General features: G+C 60.7%; 1 protein-coding gene across 1 annotated transcript in view; it reads right to left on the bottom strand.

Annotated features, from left to right (window-relative positions):
• UBE3C (ubiquitin protein ligase E3C) overlaps positions 1-17,898 on the bottom strand; it is a 68,178-nt gene that overhangs the window by 13,540 nt on the left and 36,740 nt on the right. The window contains 6 exon segments of the mRNA XM_028525670.2: positions 8,239-8,486; positions 10,420-10,552; positions 11,572-11,669; positions 11,822-11,909; positions 13,884-13,988; positions 17,639-17,871. Coding sequence (XP_028381471.1) covers positions 8,239-8,486; positions 10,420-10,552; positions 11,572-11,669; positions 11,822-11,909; positions 13,884-13,988; positions 17,639-17,871 — 905 coding nt within the window.

Raw genomic sequence — 17,898 nt, 5'->3', positions numbered from 1 at the left:
GCTTTCTGGTCAAAAGCCTGCTGCCGAAGTCAGCAGTTCCCCTCCCAAGCGCCTGCCCAGTGAGGGGCACCGAGTTCAGGACGCACTTGGCACCTGCTGCCTGGCCACTGCCGGCTGCCTCGCAGTCCAGGTTCCTGCATGGACCCTCCCGGTGGGGACCCTCCCACCCCCCAGGTGAGAGGAGCAGTGGTGCGGCCCTGCCCCACTAGGTCCGAGGCAGCTGCAGGCCTGGTCCCGCGCTCGGTGGCCACGGGCCCTCTATCTGGGGGACAGCCTGTGACCCTTGGCCAAGACGGGGTGACCTCAGAAGGGCAGTGGGTGGGGTGGTGAGGGCTGGGAGGGCCCCACCTCGGAACGGCCTGGGGAAGGCCTGCTGGGGGAGGCGTGTGGTGACAGGCACACCTCCCGAGGCCACAGCACTGCACCGGGACCGCACCGGCGTGGGCTGAGAGGGCCCTCAGCCAGGGAAGGGTGCCGTGCGCCCCAGGGCTCAGCAAGGCGGGTGTGGAGAGTCAGGAGCAAGCACTGGGCTCCGCCGACCCCAGCGGCCACCGTGGTGCGAGGCAGGGCAGTTGAGGAGTGACATGCTCAAGAGTGCATCTGTCACCCGCACTCCCAAGGGTGCTCACACGCAGGCCGGCCCGTGTGTCCGTCTCCCCAGCAGCAGGCCCACAGGCAGGGCCAACGGGCTGGTCCCTGAGGGTGACACCCAGGGAGCGGCGGCCTCTCGCTCCAGGAAGGCTGCGTGGCCTCGAGCCCAGAGCTCCCATCCGCTGCGGACTCCGCCGCGTCCCCACCAGCCGGCGCCTGAGGGACACAGAAACCACTCGCCCTCACTTCTGATCTGGAGACTCATGTCGACCCCGTTACTTCAGAGAAGCCGGCAGAGAAGGCCCTCCTCCCGAGCGACGGGGGTGACGCCGAGGCTGCCGGCTCCGTGGGGGGCAGCTGGGCTGAGGCGAAGCCACAGGCCGAGGGGTCGCAGTGGCCGGGATGCCAGCCCCGCAGCGCGCCGGAGCCGCGGAGGACTCGCAAAGGCGACCAGACGGGCCAGCAGGCAGGACAACCGCCTGTGCCCGCCAGGTCTGCACTGGTGACAGCCAACCAGTGAAACCGGCTATGCCAGCCCGAGCTCCCTGAACTTCGAACAGAACCCACTGTGACTCAGAGTGCAAACGCAAAGGTGCAATCTTTTACGGAAGGCAGCTTTCACCCTCCGCAGCATTTATGTGCGAGCACTAATAAATGACAGCACTAAAAACCACGGTTGCATCAGCTAAATGCATTATAAATTAAATTTCCATAATGTATGCAACCGAGATACAAATGTCAGCATAAATCAAGGTATTTTCTAAACACAGGTTAATTATACAACTTCAAAAACTGCCTATTTTTTATGCAAAATAATCCACTTAGCATTTTTCATCTTGGCCAGCTGACCAGCTGGTTCCCGAGCCACATCAATAACCGCCTGTCACGGAGAGTGGCCGTAGGTATATGGAAGAAACCTGTAAGGGATTTTTCAACTGTCTGTGTTTTATGAGTGTTTATAGGTGGAAATTGTGCCAAAATGATCTGAAATAAAAAGGATTAATTACCATAGGAGCCTTTTAATATAAGTGAGTGCAGCCGAGCGCAATTACCGCAGGCTGCGGCTGCGCCGGGAGGGCAGGTGCGGCCGCGCCGGGCCGTGCTCCACGCTGCCCAGCAGCACTGGTAATTTACTGCATTAAGAATCGATAAAAAAAATAATGCTTTTCAAATGCATCTTTATCAATCTTCAGGTGGCTGCAAAGTGAACATTTATAACTTCATCTGAAAACTGTATTAGCAATGTCTTTTTTAAAGGCCCCTGACGGAGCGAGAAGAAAGTTGACTCCGGGCCCTGCCAACGCCCGAGTCTCAGAGACGAACCGGAGCGTGAAGCAGGGACGTGCGCCGACGGCAGCCTGCTTCCGTGCGCTTCCGTGCGCTTCCGTGCGCAGCAGCTGGCCTCATGTGGCCGCTGGCCTCCGGCCTCTGTGGGCAGACTCCCAGGGGCGGGAGGCCCACCCAACCTCTACGCGCCCGCCCCCAGTCCACACGTGGCGCCCACTCTGGGCCAGGGACCACTTCGCCGCAGCCTGGCATCCTGTGCCTGGGATTCATGCTCAAAGCCGCGTGCACTCTCTTCTGGGACATCTCGAGTTACGAAGACCACTGTCCGTCTGCACTCGTCGCAAAGCTGCGGCCCCCAACCCCCACGGTTCACTCCTTCAGCCCCGCCCACACAGGCCAGGAGCACAGCGCAGCCCCCTCCGAGTGAGTCCAGAGAGGAGGGCACTTGGCCAGGGGTCAGAACGCCGCTCGCGTGGCCCTGGCCAGGCAGCGCAGTGCACCCAAGTGTCATCCCGAGGCACCAACCCTGCAGGTGCGGCCCACGGTCCAGGCACACGGAGGACTCAGCTGACGGCGTGTGAACGAGAGAGACGACAAACCAGTAATGCTCTTCTCTCCGTCTCTCAAATTTGAAGAAAAGGTACTGCATCCCGGTCACTGCCCTCCCAGGCCAGCGACCCTGACGCCCACCACGAACTGGCCCTGCCCACTCTGGACCCGACGGACACGGGCCCAGTGGTCTGGCGCGCTGCTGGGAGAGCCGTGGTCTGCTCCGAGTCGGCGTCCACGGCACCCACGTCCTCCTGGTGCTGGGACACCCCTGGGGGCGCAGGGAGCAGGACGGCCTGAGACGCACCGGAGACTTGTTCTGGCAGCTCCAGTCTCCACGCGGCACGGACGCTGCCCGGCCCTGAGGCCCCTTCTCGGTCCCGTCTGTCTGACCTGCGAGCAGTTCCTGACCCTCCTCACCGCCCCCTCTCCCTCTTGCGTGAGGCCCCTCCCTGGGATTCTCCCCACCTTTCTCTCTGCCTCTCCTGACTCACTGTTGCCGAGTTCCCGGTGCACTCCCAACCCCAGCCCTGGGATGGCCGGCACTCAGCCCCGCAGCCCACCTGCAGCCGCACGTGCTCCCTGGTGACACCGTCCAGGGCAGGCCCTCGGGGCGACAACAGAGCTCGGGGCTCAGCCCTGACCTGCCCCTCGCCCGGGGCCCAGCCTCAAGCACCCCCCACCCCCTGCAGGAACGTCTGACAGGAGCTCTGAAAGAGCACCAGGCAGACCGTCAGCCCTCCCCAGGCGCGCCCTCAGCCAGCGGCACCCCATCCTCCTTGTTCCCAGAGCAGAACCCAGTCCCCTCACACCCGAGCCCTCCTCCCCACCAGGACCTCCCGGGACAAACGCCTGAGTCCCCGCTGCCACAGGCGCATGCACTCTCAGAGGCACGGGGAGCCCTGTCTTCCCACCAGGGCTCCCCCAGGCGACCCGGAGAGCGCCTGGCTCGCTCACGCAGAGGCTGGGGCCCAGTGGCCTGCCCTGCCGCCTCCCAAACAAAGTCCACCCCAGGGTCTCCTGCTCTGTGGGAAGCTGCACTCGCTGCTTCTAATGAGCGCTAGATGTTTAAGGTGACCGGGACGAGCCGCACCTTATTTTCAGGTGGCCAGGCGAGGCCGCGCAGCAGACTTTGAGGAGGGACAGCGAGGGCCTGCACTAAGTCTCAGGGCAACAGTGCAGCACGGTTCACAGAGGAGGGTGGCCTCCGTGCGACCCCGGCCCGAGCACTCGTGTCTGCACATGCTCAAAAGCACGGCAGCCACACCCTGGCCCGGTGGCTCAGCAGACTGGGGGGCGTCCCGAAAACCGCAATGCCATGGGTTCGCCTCCCAGTCAGGGCCCGCGCCCGGGCTGCAGGCTCAGTCGGTCCCCAGGTGGGGTGCACACAGGAAGCAGCCAATAGATGTTTTTCTCTCCTTCTCCTTCCCTTCCCCTCGCTCAAAAAAAAAAAAAAAAAAAAAAAAAAAAAAGGAGTGATCTCCCAGGAGCAAAGAAGACCTTTACCAGGAACAGACGGAGGTCTGGTGACAATCCTGGAGTGGCCATCGCCGTCAGGCTGTGCCCAGGTACTGGGTCAACTGAACTCTGCAGCACACCTGTCGTTTTCCCTGGATGATCGAAACCACTTTCATTTCGTGTTTTTATTCTTTTGACAATTTTATTTATTTATTTTTAGAGAGAGGAGAAAAGAGGGAGAAAGGGAGGGAAAGGAACATTGATTGGTTGCCTCTCACATGCCCTCCACTGGGGACCTGGCCCGCAACCCAGGCCTGCGCCCTGCCTGGGAATCGAACCGGTGACCTTCGCGTTTGTAGACCAGTGCTCAGTCCACTGAGCCACACCGGCCGGGGCTGTTTTGTGTTTAGTTTTAAAGAAAGAAAGAAACCTGCATGGAAAACTATGATCTTGGCTGACGAGAAAGTACAACCTCCAGACCTGTGATGGCTTTGCTTTAACGGGAAAGAACATAAATCACGGTTACAAGGAAGCTGCAAACACAGGCACGGTTCTCAGGAGTGAGCTGTGAAAACAGTAACGTTTGTAAATGACGACTTTGACTTTTCTGCTGCGAAACACGCTGCCGGTCGGTGAGAGCAAGGTTAGGAGGAACCGCCGTGGTCCGGCTAGGAGAGCGCGTGCGAGAGACCTGCCGGCGTCCCCGCGAGCTGGTCCCAGTCACCAGGAGGGCCCTTCCGGCGCAGGACGGGCCGCTGTTTGCCGGGGTCACGTCTGAAGAGCCTCCGGGCAGGACGTGCCCGCGGTCGCAGCCCTTGGCCGGAGGGCAGGCGGCGAGGACGCTCGGCCCCCGCGCCCCCACGGGTCTGCGGGTCAGAAGCAGGCCCCAGGAGCGGCGGCTCTGCCACCCGAGGGCCAAGGTCACTCGCTCGCCTCACTCCCACTCTCCTTGCTCTGCAGTTTCAAAGCTCCGGCAAAGCCGGCGAGCGGTGAGCAAGAGCACTCTGAGGACACGGAGGAGTAGCTGTTCCCGACTCTCGAAAGTCTCAGGACAAACTGCTAACTGCGCTCCAGGATACGTTAAGGGCACACTAAAGTACAAAATTATACACTACACGGGCATTTCACAATCTAATTAAAACTTGAAATATACGACCCAGATTTTATCAAACAATCTGATTTATAGGTATCCTGTTCCAATTAAATCAATATTCTAAAGCAAGGGAAAAAAGGAGCCATTTTCAAGTAGAATTCAAATATGATAAAAGATTTCCTTCAATAAATATTCTGCACTTAATTGGCTCAAATGGGCCTAGGTGCTTCTGTCTGAATAAAAGCGCTGGAGATGACATTACCACATCCTTGAGCTGTTTACTTACCCCGGCGCGGCCTGATTTACAGGCGGTAAGTGCCACGCCGGCCGCAGGAGCCATCTGCTAATGGAACTCCTAATTGGGGAGCGCCCGGCGCGGGGAACTCTCCCCGGGCGGGACTGCTCCCGGGGCGGCGGCACTCTGTCACGGCAAACAATCACTAACATATGCATTAGGGGGATTTAAATACATTACGACCCGATAAACACCGCCATCCGTCAGCGCACGGTCTCGCCCCCGCGGGCTCCAGTGCGCAGGCCCAGCCGCCGGCGCCGTACCTCACGCTCCCGACGGTCTGACCTGCCGGACCCAGCACAGCCGTCTGGGGTCAGCCCGTCCACAGAGCGTGGGCCTGCCACACGTGGGCCCGCCACCGGTTAGCCGCCACCCTCGGGTGACTTCGGTCACCTTACAGGTTTGCCTGAGCACCGTTCTTTCCAACAGCTGCATGGAGACAGAACTTTCCAAAACCAGACCCCAAGCGCCCTGCCCAGACCCTGGATGAAGAGACGCACACAGAACCAAGGGGTGAGAGGCACCCCCCGCCCCTGAGTCTACGGCACCTGGAGACGGTGCCTTGGGCCCCGCCCCAGCTGCCACCCAACAGGGGGCGCCGCTCCGCGCCAGCCCGCGTGACCCGCAGCTCGCCCGACCTCAGAGGGCCAGGGCCACCGGCTCTCCTGTCTCTGCAGACGTCAAGACAGGACAGCCTGCACGTTCAGGGTGGGAAGGAATACCTGACCTTGAAACACCGAACTCGAGCCACCAGGGCGGCTCTCCCTGCCGCCCGCCACGGGGCTCCTGTCACCATTCTCTGTTTTCCAGCCCAGGCACGTGCCCTGACTGGGACTCGAACTGGCAACCCTTTGGCTCGCAGGCGGGCATTCAATCCACTGAGCCGCACCGGCCGAGGCTGTTTCTGTTATTCTTAATTGAGCGAGATCTCGGGCTTGCCCTGCAGGAAGAACTGCGGCATGTCCAATCTCAGAGGGCCCCACACCACGCGTCAGGAAAGGGGCGTCCTGAGGGACCGAGAGGGAGAGACGCGCCGTCTCCAGGGGGTTAAAGGGAGAGTGTGGCCCACCGGACGCCCACGCCGGGGCCCCCGCTGGTGTGGAGGCTGGGGCCACAGACCCCAGCCCAGGCACCGAACGAAGGGCCCGCACCTGCTCCCAGAAGCCCGCACGTGCCCAGACACCTACGCCCCCACAGGTGCTTGCCTGTGACTGTCCCCAAGTTCTTAGCAGCACCCTCCACAGCAGCTAGCAGGTGGGAGGGACCACCAGCGAGACGCTGCCACCACAGAGAAGGACGAGCCGACCCCCGCCACACTGCAGTGTGCTCAGTCAGAGCGGCGGTCAGCTGCACCCATGTGCCGCTGACCCCCTCACAGCAGACCCCGGGGTGGGCGAGGGGCCGCCTGGGATCGGAGTGGGGTGGTGGCGCAGCTCAGGGCCTCTACTGAAAACCGCTGCATTGTCCCCTTCCAAGGCTGGATTTTACGAATGTGAATTGTATCTCAAGACAGCCGTTGTTCTGGAAAGCCACAAAGAGCAGATCTGCTGGGCAGGTGCTGGTTCCAAATCCCGCAGCTCCTCAGATGGGCGGCTCCCCACCCCGCGCTGCAGGGCACAGCGGCCAAGCTGGGCTTCCAAGGGGACAGGGAGAGGCGGGCGCTGGCCTGGGAGCGCAGGAGCCACCTGCCGGACTGGGGTGGTGGGAACGCCCCCCGCATGCACGTGGCTCCTCTGCGCGGGCACGAGCCCCTGCCACGGGTGAGCTGCGTGGCCCGGAGTCCGTCTCCACAAACCGTTACAAGAAAAACGCCAAGAAACGAGGCCTAGGGGCTCCGCCCAGCGGTCACTGCTCAGTCCTCCCTCGGCCTGGCCACACCACACAACCGCAGTCTAGACCTCCACGACCGAGGACGAGACCCCCGACTGTCCCCACGGTACCACCGTCTCAGTCACATTACTCTAGGCCTGCCACCGCAGCCACAACCCGAGACACACACCCCCGGCCTCTCGCCACGGACACGAAGGCCCGAGGGCCGGGCCGGGCAGCACAGGCAGGCCCCGCTGCTCAACGCTGGCACAGGTAGGGGAGCAGCCACAGGCAGCTGGGGCACTCAGGCCTGGCTGCTCCCCGGGAAGCCCCTTCACACAAACACGGGCACGGATCGGTGCCCCCGTGGGCGAGGCCCCAGGGCACCCCCCACCTGGGAGCCACCCGGTGACATGAGGGGCACCCTCTGGAGCTGTGCGACAGGACACCCGCGGCGTGTGAGCCCCAGCTCAGGGAGCTTTGCCACAGCAGCCTGGACGGGCCGACACAGCGAGGACCGACCACTCAGTGATGAGGGGTTGGCTCCCGGGGCGTCCTTGGTCCTGCCCTGAGTGCAGGGGAGGCGGCGTGTGGAGGGCCCGACAGCAGTGGGCAGTCTGCGCCAGGCCACCCAACCCCGCCGTCTACAGCGACGGGCAGGCCGTGCGTGCACGGGTGGTCGGCCGGCAGGTGTGCTGCGGTGGCCTCGACAGAAGTGCCCCAGCAGCAGCCTCACCAGCCCAGCCCACCCCACCGACCCGCACCCAGCACGGGTGTGCACGCCCCGCTGCGCCCCACGGTCTTCCGCCTAGCAGTGTCACGGAGATCCTCACAGCCCCGACTCCCAGTGGGTGCCCGCGAGGAGACTCTGGGCACATCGCGGGCATCTCAGCGGCGGCTCGCCCCTGCGAGGTGTCTGCATGGGTGGCCATGGGGGTCCCCCGCCCTGTGCACCCCCCGGCGCCTCCCTGGGCCTGACTGCTGTGGACGTGAAGCGCCAGGGCCAGGAAGCAGGTGGTGCTCCCTGGGGCTCCCCAGAACCAGGCCCGAGATTCCAAACGAGGGCCCCCGAGCGAAGTTGGGGGGTGGGGGGGGGCCCGCAGACACACAGCCCACCGCCCGCCGTGGCCAGGCCACCTCTGCGCGACACTGTCACCTTTCCCAGCATCCGGCCCAGGAAGTAGTAGTGCCTGGCGAAGGAGTCCCCCACGAGCATCCGCGCGGCGGGGTTGGGGTACAGCAGCCCCTCGTTGGTGGTCTTGAAGAAGCCCTGGTTGGGGTTGAAGCCCGACTTCAGCAGCTCGTTCAGGAACTCCCGGAAGATGCCGCCGCCGTCGATGCCGGCCTCGTCCAGGCCGTGCGCGTTGAGCAGGTGGACGCGGATGCGCTTCTTCAGGTCCGGCTCTGGGGGCGGGAGGCGAGAGAGGGAGGCGGCACCGTGAGCAGAGGGGCGAGGAGACCCTCCGCACCCACGCGTGAACACGGGCCAGGGGGCGGGGAGGCAGGGGGGAGCAGTCAGCCGCACGTCCCCCAGGGCGACGCACGCTGGAACCAGGAGGGGCGGCGAGTGGGATGAAGGACACAGGATGGCCCCAGATCACAGCACTATCACCACGAAGGTGAGGAAGCAAGTGAAGGAAGACGTCAGCAAAGCGAACACCCCCTGAAGGAGGCGAATGCTACGGAGAATCGGGACCCCAGAGTCCACACCGCCATTTCCGACTGCTCCTTGGCTGGAAAGGGGGACGTTCCCGGGTCACCGACCGTGCCCCTGCGATGAGGAGGCACCCCGCACAGGTCTCGCGTGGACGGGGCCGCAGGAGAGGGTAAGACCTGGGTGCAACAGCCGCACAGTCACAGCAGCCTCCCACCCCGGCGCCAGGCACGGGCCAGGTGGGCCCACGTGGGTCTGGTGGCCAGGCTCGGTCAGGGGGCGAGGGTGACCCCGTGGGAGCCCCGTCCTTCCCTCTTCCCACCAGTGTCCCCCAGGGGCCTTGCCTCGGGGTCGGCTCTTCCCGAGCCAGAGAACCCGGAGAGAGCAGTCCACAGAGCGCCTCCCTCACAGTCTGCGCACGGCAGAACTGAGTGGGCCCCCTGGCCGTGCCACCGGCAGGGGCCAGAGCCGTGCCAAGTGGGCCACGCGAGCTGTGGTGGGGCCCACACGCCCCTGGCTGCAGCTCACCCCCGAGCCAGAGTTCGCAGAGGGACGGACACCCACTCCGCAGTGCCGTCTTCTGGGCAGTCTCCGTCCCTGAGCCTCCGTGGCCAGTCACCAAGCCACCCTCCCCCCGGGCTGGGGCTGCGGCGGGGCCCCTCTGGAGACAGCGCCATGCAGCAGCCCCAGGCGCCCTCAGGAGCAGCCCAGCCCCCAGGACCGCCCCCCCCCCCCCCGGCTCTGAGGAGACGCTGAGGCTGTCTGCACGCACGGCGAGGTCCGGGGGGACGCCGAGGGGACCGCTACTTCAGCCTCACCCGACTCCCATGCTCCCGCAGGAAAACAACGGGAGAGGTCTCGCCCCCTGAAAGCAGTGATGCTCAAAACACGCTGGCCAGTGAGGCCCTTGGGAGGGGACTCATGCAGGTCAGCCACGGTCGCCCACGACAAAGACGGACACCAGGGGCTCACTGGGGCGCCGCCCCAACCTCACAACGGTCATGGGAGAAGGGGGCCCCTCCCCACAGCCCCCACACAGCCCCCACACAGACGAGGCCCCGGCCGTGCTGTCACCGTGGAAAGGGCTGCAGTGAGCTGGAGCGCTGGGGGCCGCCCGCGGGCGTCCCCGTCTGCCCGGCGCCCCGATGAAGGAAAGCCGCCACGCCTCCCGGGGCTCCGCCCGCCCACACCCGGAAAGCGCTGTCTTGACAACTGCTACAGCACGAGTCCCTTCCACCTAGCGCACTGCCGTCCAGGCACGCTGCCCGGTGGACAAGGGGCGTCTGGGGGGCAGTGTTTGTTTTAGTGCCTTCACAGTGGCCGACGACCCGCAGCATCTGTGTGAGCAGACGGGCCTCTGTGACCCACGGAAGGAGGCGGCTGCCCGGGCACACGGCCAGAGTCACAGGCTGCCAGCTCCGTTTCACACCAGACCCTGGGGGTACGCCTGGGGTGGGTGGGGTTCTTGCCTTAAAAAACTCAGTATTTGAAAAGTGTGTGCTGCAATGATCTGTCAGTTTCAGGAACCTTATTTGATGACACAGACACCCCAAATCTGACTCACTGTACTGTTTTAACAAGTCACCCTAGAACAGGTGACAGCCTCTCACTGTTTAACCACCAGCTTCCCTACACCCCCCCAGGCCCTGCCCCACGCACACACACACACAGAGTGACACGTACCGTTTTCTGGGGAGAGCTTGTCATAGGCATCTTCATAAATATAGTTTCTCCTGATTGTGACGTTGATCCCATCGAGAAACGGACCATCTCCTTGAACTTCCTGCTTATCTGCATAGATCAGTCTTTGAAAGATCTGAAGAACAGGGGCCGTGAGGTTATTTAACACAAGAGACTTTCTGTTACAAACATAAGCAACCAAAGAAAAAATTGTCAAATAAACCTTAACTTTTACACCTTCCTGAGCTGTAAAGTCAGCTTTAAGGGCCAAGGTATCAAACGCTGATTTCACACATTACCTGTAAGTGTGTGACATTTATACGTTTGTAGCACTGCTCCTTTCCCCCGTTTTACAACAAATTAAAAAAAAAACCCTAACCTACAGTGATTTCCCCGTGTTTCCTTCTGTAAGCTCTTTACAAAGCCCAGGTGCTGGAGGGAAGAGCGGAGGCAGCTATCTCAGCTGTGTGCACACACTCGTGTCAGGACAAGCCACTCCACAGGGGCAGTGCACGCCCTTTGTCTTTGTGATGTGGGCCTCCAGCAGAGGGCGCCCGGGGACTGCGCCAGCCCACGTGCCCTGGGCGGTCTCCAGGGGAGGCAGGAGCGGCTTTAGGAGGAGCGCACGCCCCGGCTCCTCCGGGGAGAAGGAAGCGCAGGCCCGGAAAACACCCTGTCTCACTGTGACCCCGGAGCCGAGCCTCGTGGTCCACGGAAATCCGCTCCGTTGGTGAGAACACACAGGACACTCTAAGTTACAAGTTCTGTGTGCTGGTCAAAAATCACTGGGCAACAAATTAAGATACCCGTCCGCCTCTCCTTTTTGTAAAGTAGCTTTACCAATAAAGTATGAATATCTTTAACACAACGTATAAAGACATATTTTTAAAAAATTGTACTTTCAAAACTGAAGCAAAGCTTACTAGGCAAAAAGCACAGTATGGCTCCCACTATGAGAAAATGGCAGCACAGCAGGCCTTTGAAGTAGTTACACCTGGAGGGACAGTGTTTCCAGGTCACACCTGCACCACCTGGCTGGACCGCACCCGCACGAATCACAGCTGACGATGGCAGCCTAACTCAGGTGGGCGATGCCGGAGGGGTGCCCCACCCCCACCCCGTGCCCCCCCACCCCGCGGAGAAGGCCGGGCCCACCTTCACCCGCTCCTCGAATGGCACCACGAAGGGCAGCTCCGTCAGGACGGCCAGCTGCCGCTCCTCGGACACGGACAGCGGCGGCGACTCCACGCCCACTGCAACACAGACCTCCGTCAGGTGCGCCTGCCCTCCCAGACCCCTCGGACAAGCCCCAGGGACCAGCCCAAACCCAGGGAGCCCGGTGCACTTCCTGCAAACTCCCGGGACACGCCCCTGGGAGGGGCCCCAGCGGCCCAAGCGCGCTCACCGTCCAGGGTGGACTGCAGGGGGCCGATCCGCCCCATCCGCCGGAACCTCCACGCGTGTCTGGCGGCTGGCACGTACAGCTGGGGGACCTGCAGGACCAGCAACCCTGCTCAGTGCTGCCTGTGAACTGCCCACGCTCCCCTGCCCCCGAGGGCTGGGGACAGTTACGCTTCTCTGCGGGTAGCCGGGCCCTCTCTGACCTCGTGTCCCTTATGGGCGCCCTGGCTGTGCCTGGCACACTGCCCGTGTGACTGATCTCCCTAAGGCGCCCCAGGAAGCCTCCGCTGTCCATGTGCTGATGTGCGATGTGGGACACAGTGACCATCCTTAGGACGAGTGCTTCACAAAGCAAACGTACTGCTTCAAAAGCTAACTCTTACTAAGAAGACTCGACCTTCACTTTCGGGTGATTTTCTGAACAGCCGATTTGCCTGCAGCGTGCAGAGTCCCAACGCATGCACTCGGTCCCCCGACTCCCACTCTCTCTCGCCTGCCGCCCCTGGGATCTGCGGTGCGGCACCCTCGGGGTGTCGCCACCTGCTCCGTCTCCCGCACACCTGCAGTCACCCGAGCACTCACCCACCGAAGGGAGGAGCCGGGCCAGAGCGCCGGGTGAGTGTGGCTGCAGGTCAGCGGTGAGGGGGAGAGGGTGTGCCAGCACTCGGGCCACCAATGCCCCTGGGCACCCTGGGGCGGCCGGAGTGCAGCGGGACCTGTGTCCTGGCCCCGCTGCCTGGGCCTCCCCCAGCCCTGCAGCCCGAGGTGCAGACAGCACTCGAGAGCCAATCCGGCCTGTCACCGCCCCACGGCCTGTGGCGGGGAAGGCTCCAGCTCAGAGACCATCCCTGCTGCCATCGGCAGGGAGACGTCTACACCTCGGGGGGCCTCCCATCGCCCACTACTTGGTCAGCCTGGGACGAACTCGCACAGGGAGGGCGGGCCGAACGCCTGACCGCTCCTTCCGAACCGTGTCCGAAATGGTGGGTGTGGCCCTCGGCAGCCCGGGAAGCACCTGCTCGTTTGAGGCTCATGACCCCGGCCCCTAAGGTCACCTGAGGCCTGGCCCACTGCGCCTGTTCACTCTTGTCTGGCTGCTGCCCCTCGGTGGCCCCTGGCTCTCTCCCACTACCCATCTGGTCCAGCCTCCCCAGGCCCAGGACCAGCCACCGTGCCACGACCACTCTTCCCTGAGGGAGATGCTGTTCAGAGGCCCCGCCCCGGGCCCTGCCAAGCTCTCTGACGCGGGGCCTGTGGTGGCGTCTTGGCACCGGAATGCGTCTGAAACCGCAGCAAACGCTGCTCTCTGCACGGCCTCCGCGTCTCCCACCCCCCACCCTCCGCTCCATCCCCAAGAACCTCAGAAGAATCTGTCGAGTCGTGCCTTTTTCTGACAAAGTGAAAACGTCTCGTGTCCTTCATTAATGTCATTTAATTCTTAGAAACATACTGTTGAGCCTACACTTCAGCTCTAAATGTTAGTAATATTCAGACTTGTCTGTCCCTTTAGAAAACCAAGGATAAGCTTCATTTCTTTTAAGTGCCAAATCTACACTGACGACACCAACAGAAGCAAAGTCTTCTTCAAACCCAACAGAGAATCATCAGGGTTCAATATAATTTGTGGTTTAAAAAGCAAGTTAAAGTGAATAATAAACTCAGGCCCTGGATGGTGAGGCTCAGTGGACTGAGCCCCAGCCTGCAAACCAAAGGGGCACTGGTTCAATTCCCAGCCAGGGCACATGCCTGAGTTTGTGGGCCAGGTCCCCAGCAGAGGGTGTGCAAGAGGCAACCACACACTGATGTTTCTCTCCCTCTCTTTCTCCCTCCCTTCCCCTCTCTCTAAACATAAATGAGTAAAATCTTTAAAAAAAAATAAAATCAATAGACTCAAGATGCGTGACACTGTATCATGTGACCTAAGAGTTAAAACTTACAAGTTTACCGTTACCATTCAGTCCTGTAATAAGTAATAAACAATTATGAAGGATTTATTCTTCTCCCCAGAAAGACAAAAGCGGAAAACACAGGTCTAGAGAAGGACACCCGTGGGTCTGCAGTAACACCTTATCTGCTCGGATGTCTTCCTGCTCCGACAGCCAGTGGTTCGGGGGACAGAAGCTCCTCCTCGTGTCCCTGGACTTCAGCATCTTCACCAGGGTGGTGATGACCTGCGGGGAGAGCAGGGCCACGTCACGCCCACGGGCCCGGGACCCCCACCAGCCGCAGTCCGGCGGCCCAACGAGAGCGCGTGCGCTTTGGTGTTTATGCCCTGGCCTGGCAGCCCACCCCCCACTCAGGTGGTTGACAGGGAAGGGTCTCCTGCGATCGCAGGAATGGGTTTTTGGTCCAGAGCAGCCAGCCACCTGCCGACAGACAGTGAAGCCAGCACAGATGCACACGCTCAGGCTGTTTCCCAAACACCACACAGGGCAGGCGTGGCATTCGGAAGCAGACTTGGAAATGCACCTGGCTCATCTGAACTACAATGAAAGATCTCCAATACAGCAATTCTATAAACCTCGCAGCAAGTCTGGACTTCAGAGATGCCCAGTAACTTTTCACCGTCTGCCCCAGATGCTGCTTTGTTCCAAATGTAAGCATGTCCCAAACGAAGCTTCTGTTAACAGTGTAAGTGTCCCCAGGGCACCGCACGGGGCACGTCTATGCGTGAAAGAGCACCAGCTACCGGATGCTCGACTTCAGCTGGGTGTCACCCCGGCCCGCGCCACCGGCAAGGCCAGCTCCGCGCCCAGTCCACAGCGCTTTCTCAAGCCGCCAGAACCCTCACCTTAACTTCCACTGAGAACACTGCCGTCTTCCTTCAAATGGTCTTTTCCTCTGAGTTTTACAGGAAAGTGCGAGTTTTAAGAAACCATGAACATTGGCTGGGTCCCTTTCATGATGTCAAGACGCCTCTGAACACGTCCCTCCCCCCGCACCTGTGTCCAGCACCGCATGCTCAGCCGCGGCGGAGACCCCGAGACGAAAAGGGCCATCTGCGAGAGGACCCCTGCTGGCCGCAGGCGCCGGGCCGGAGACTGCCGGAGGTGAGAGGAAGCAGAGTGCCAGTGCTGACCGGACCAGGAGAGCCCGCGCTGAGGTCAGAAGCCACCTCCCTCAGTGAACGTGACCACAGGTTCTGGCCTAGGGAGGGCCCCGAAAGAGGTCTCCACCCGAACTGGAGACTCGCAAAGTTCCAGCCACGAAGAGGACCTGAGACGTAAACGCCCACACAGGGCCACCACCACCGGTTTCTATCTCGTTCGTTTGCTGCGATACCAGTCAACGGCAGTTTCCCCGGAGACCCGAGTGCACAGTTCAACTATGAACTGTAAGATGACAACAAACTCACAACTATCAACAACTGAACCTAAAAACACAAGAACAAACAAGCAAACAACTAGAACAGGAACAGAATCACAGAAATGGAGATCACATGGAGGTTATCAGTGGGGAGGGGAGGAGGAGGAGGAGAATGCAGGAAAAGCAGCACAAATGGTAGGTAGAAAACAGACGGGGGGGGGGTAGGGGTGGGTAAGAACAGTGTAGGAAATGGAGAAGCCAAAGAACCCACAGGCACGACCCACAGACGGAGATGGGCAAAGGGGGGAAACTTGGGACGAATGCAGTGGCATAATCAATAAAACACACTTTAAAAAAATGCTAACAGTTTACTCTGGTTCTCCCCACCCACGACCTCGTGACCCCACCACCTGTGTCACAGCATCTGCCCCACAGTGCCGTGGCCTTAAAGCAAGCAGCACACCCAAGCTCTTAGAACGCTGTCTGGACACGGTGCCCGTGGGGGACACTCTCCCCACTTCGTGGCACAGAGCGTTCCCTCTGTGCAGGGACCCTGGGGGCAGCTGGGCCTCCTCTGCTCACAGGGACTGTCCCTTGCGGCCATGGTCAGGCCTCGGCTCAACCAACAGGAGGCAGAGATGCTGTGCAAAGTGACTGTCTTCCAACAACTCTGCTCTAAACTCAGAAGGTCTTCCTAACAACTGGTTTCAAACCCAAATCAATCCTTTACCAAAAAAGTGAACTCTCACCCTAACTCTCAAAACCCCCAATCCCTATAACGTGAAAACGAGTCATTTTGAGGGATAAGAAAGAAGCCCATTTACAAAATTTCCAGTTAATGCTTAAGCAAAATAAAGTAGGGCCGGGGGGGGAAACCTATAGCATTATTAAATCCAGAGATTTCCAGGTTCAAAAGATAAGCCTGTCAAAGGAAAATTATTAAATTCTCAATAGGTGCTATAAAACGATGAAATTACCTGATACTGCGCACAGTACCTGTTATCTACATAATGGAAAGCTTTATTAACAAAGGCCCCAGAGTTTAATTAAATACTTAGAAAGAAACACATATGCCACCATAATCCGCACATCCAGGGACGCTTACCTAAGTACGGGTTTTAAACGGGTTGTCAGTGTACTTTTAACTCGGAAAAGTCAGAAAACGGCCGCTCTCTGAGAGAGGAAGAGAGGGAGCGTGGAGGGCTGACACGTGACCTCCGCCCTCACTCGGGCACCTGCAGGCGGGTGACCACGCGAACCGCAGACCCCCCCACACCCGTGGGCACGAGCCGCAAACTCAACGGCGCGTTAGGACTGTGCTCTGCGTGATGCCATCGCCACGTCGTCCGTCCGTCAGCCCCGCGGCCTCCGGTGCCTGGCCGCGGGGGCCGCGCTGTGAGGCCAGCGGAAGGGGCCGCGCGGAGCCCGCCGCGCCCCTCGGATGAGCAAGCAGCCCTTAATTGGCCCATCAGGTTAAGTGCAAGCGCTAATGGGCCTTTCCTAAAGTCTGGCCTGACATCTTCCTCCAAACACGGCCAAGAAGAAGGTTCCATTAGCAATATTAATACAAGCTTAGTTGATCATTTTCATTCAATTAACTTCTTTCAATTAAATAGATAGCGTGACAACAGCGGTGATAAAAGGCCTGGAGGGACAGCTGATGACTCGCACGGAACATTAGTGTGCGAGAGGTCACCCGCCTCCCCGGACGGTAAATCTCTCGCTCCATTTGGAGAGTGAGTGCGCTTCTCTGCTCTCGCCCCTCTAACGAGCGGTTTCAGCTGACTGGGTGCGTCTGCCGCAGAGACTGCACGGGCAGCCAAGCGCCCTCTCCCCTCCTTTCTCTGCCCCGACAGCCGGTCTCCCTCCGTGGAGGCGGTTTCCTGCCGACACCGCAGCCCCGGCAACTCCCCACTGCCCCGCCTGCGTGGTGGCCGACAGGGCTCTTTGGAGATAATCCATATCCCGGAGTCAGGAAACTGACGGCCCCACCCCTCCTGCGTTAACTCCTTGTAAGGCTACAGAAATAAAGTCTGCAGCAGTTTCGCAGGGAAAGATGGAGACACAAACATCAAGAACCCCATGTGCACCCCACCGTGTCGCCGGGAGCACTGGCGGGGGCTCCAGCAGATGCGTTCTGCCATGCGCCAACGGGTTTCACGGAGGGCAGGCGTCCAGGGTGCAGAGGGTGAAGGGGATGAACACGGGGACGGGAGAGGACCTGGCTCTGGGCGCCGAACCCACGTGCAGCACGCAGACCACGCGTCACAGACACGCACACTTGCAACCTACCTATGTCATCTTACTACAACCTCACCGCAACAAATCGAATTTTTTCAAAAGAGGAAAAAAACCCCAAATCCCGAAATGACATCTAAAGTGAAAACAGAAAGAAAGGGAGAAAGAAAGGAAGGAAGGAAGGAAGGAAGGGAGGAAGGAGAAAGGGAAAACAGCGGCGAACGCAGAGCGACTGTGCTCACTTGTGGGCCTGCGAGGAAGAGCCCGCGGCCCTGACCTTGAACAGCTGGACCCAGCGCTTCTGCTCGGCCTGGACGCACTGCTGCACCTCGGCGCTCGTGCGCACCCCGACGCTCTGGAAGGCGGTGGCGTACTCCTCCCGCACCTCGGGCCGCGTCTCCGGGTAGGCCAGCTTGATGATGCCCAGGCAGGCGTCCCGCAGGCACCGCGACAGCACCACCAGCTCCTCCAGGGTGAAGGGCATCAGGGAGGACGGCCTCTGGCCGGCGCCTGGAAAACAGCCCGCCCACCCCGGTC

This window comes from Phyllostomus discolor, chromosome 10, assembly GCF_004126475.2.
Source record: "Phyllostomus discolor isolate MPI-MPIP mPhyDis1 chromosome 10, mPhyDis1.pri.v3, whole genome shotgun sequence".
Classification (NCBI taxonomy): Eukaryota; Metazoa; Chordata; class Mammalia; order Chiroptera; family Phyllostomidae; genus Phyllostomus; species Phyllostomus discolor.
The sequence above is the reverse complement of the archived record's forward strand: the minus strand, read 5'-3'. Positions and strand labels throughout refer to the sequence as shown.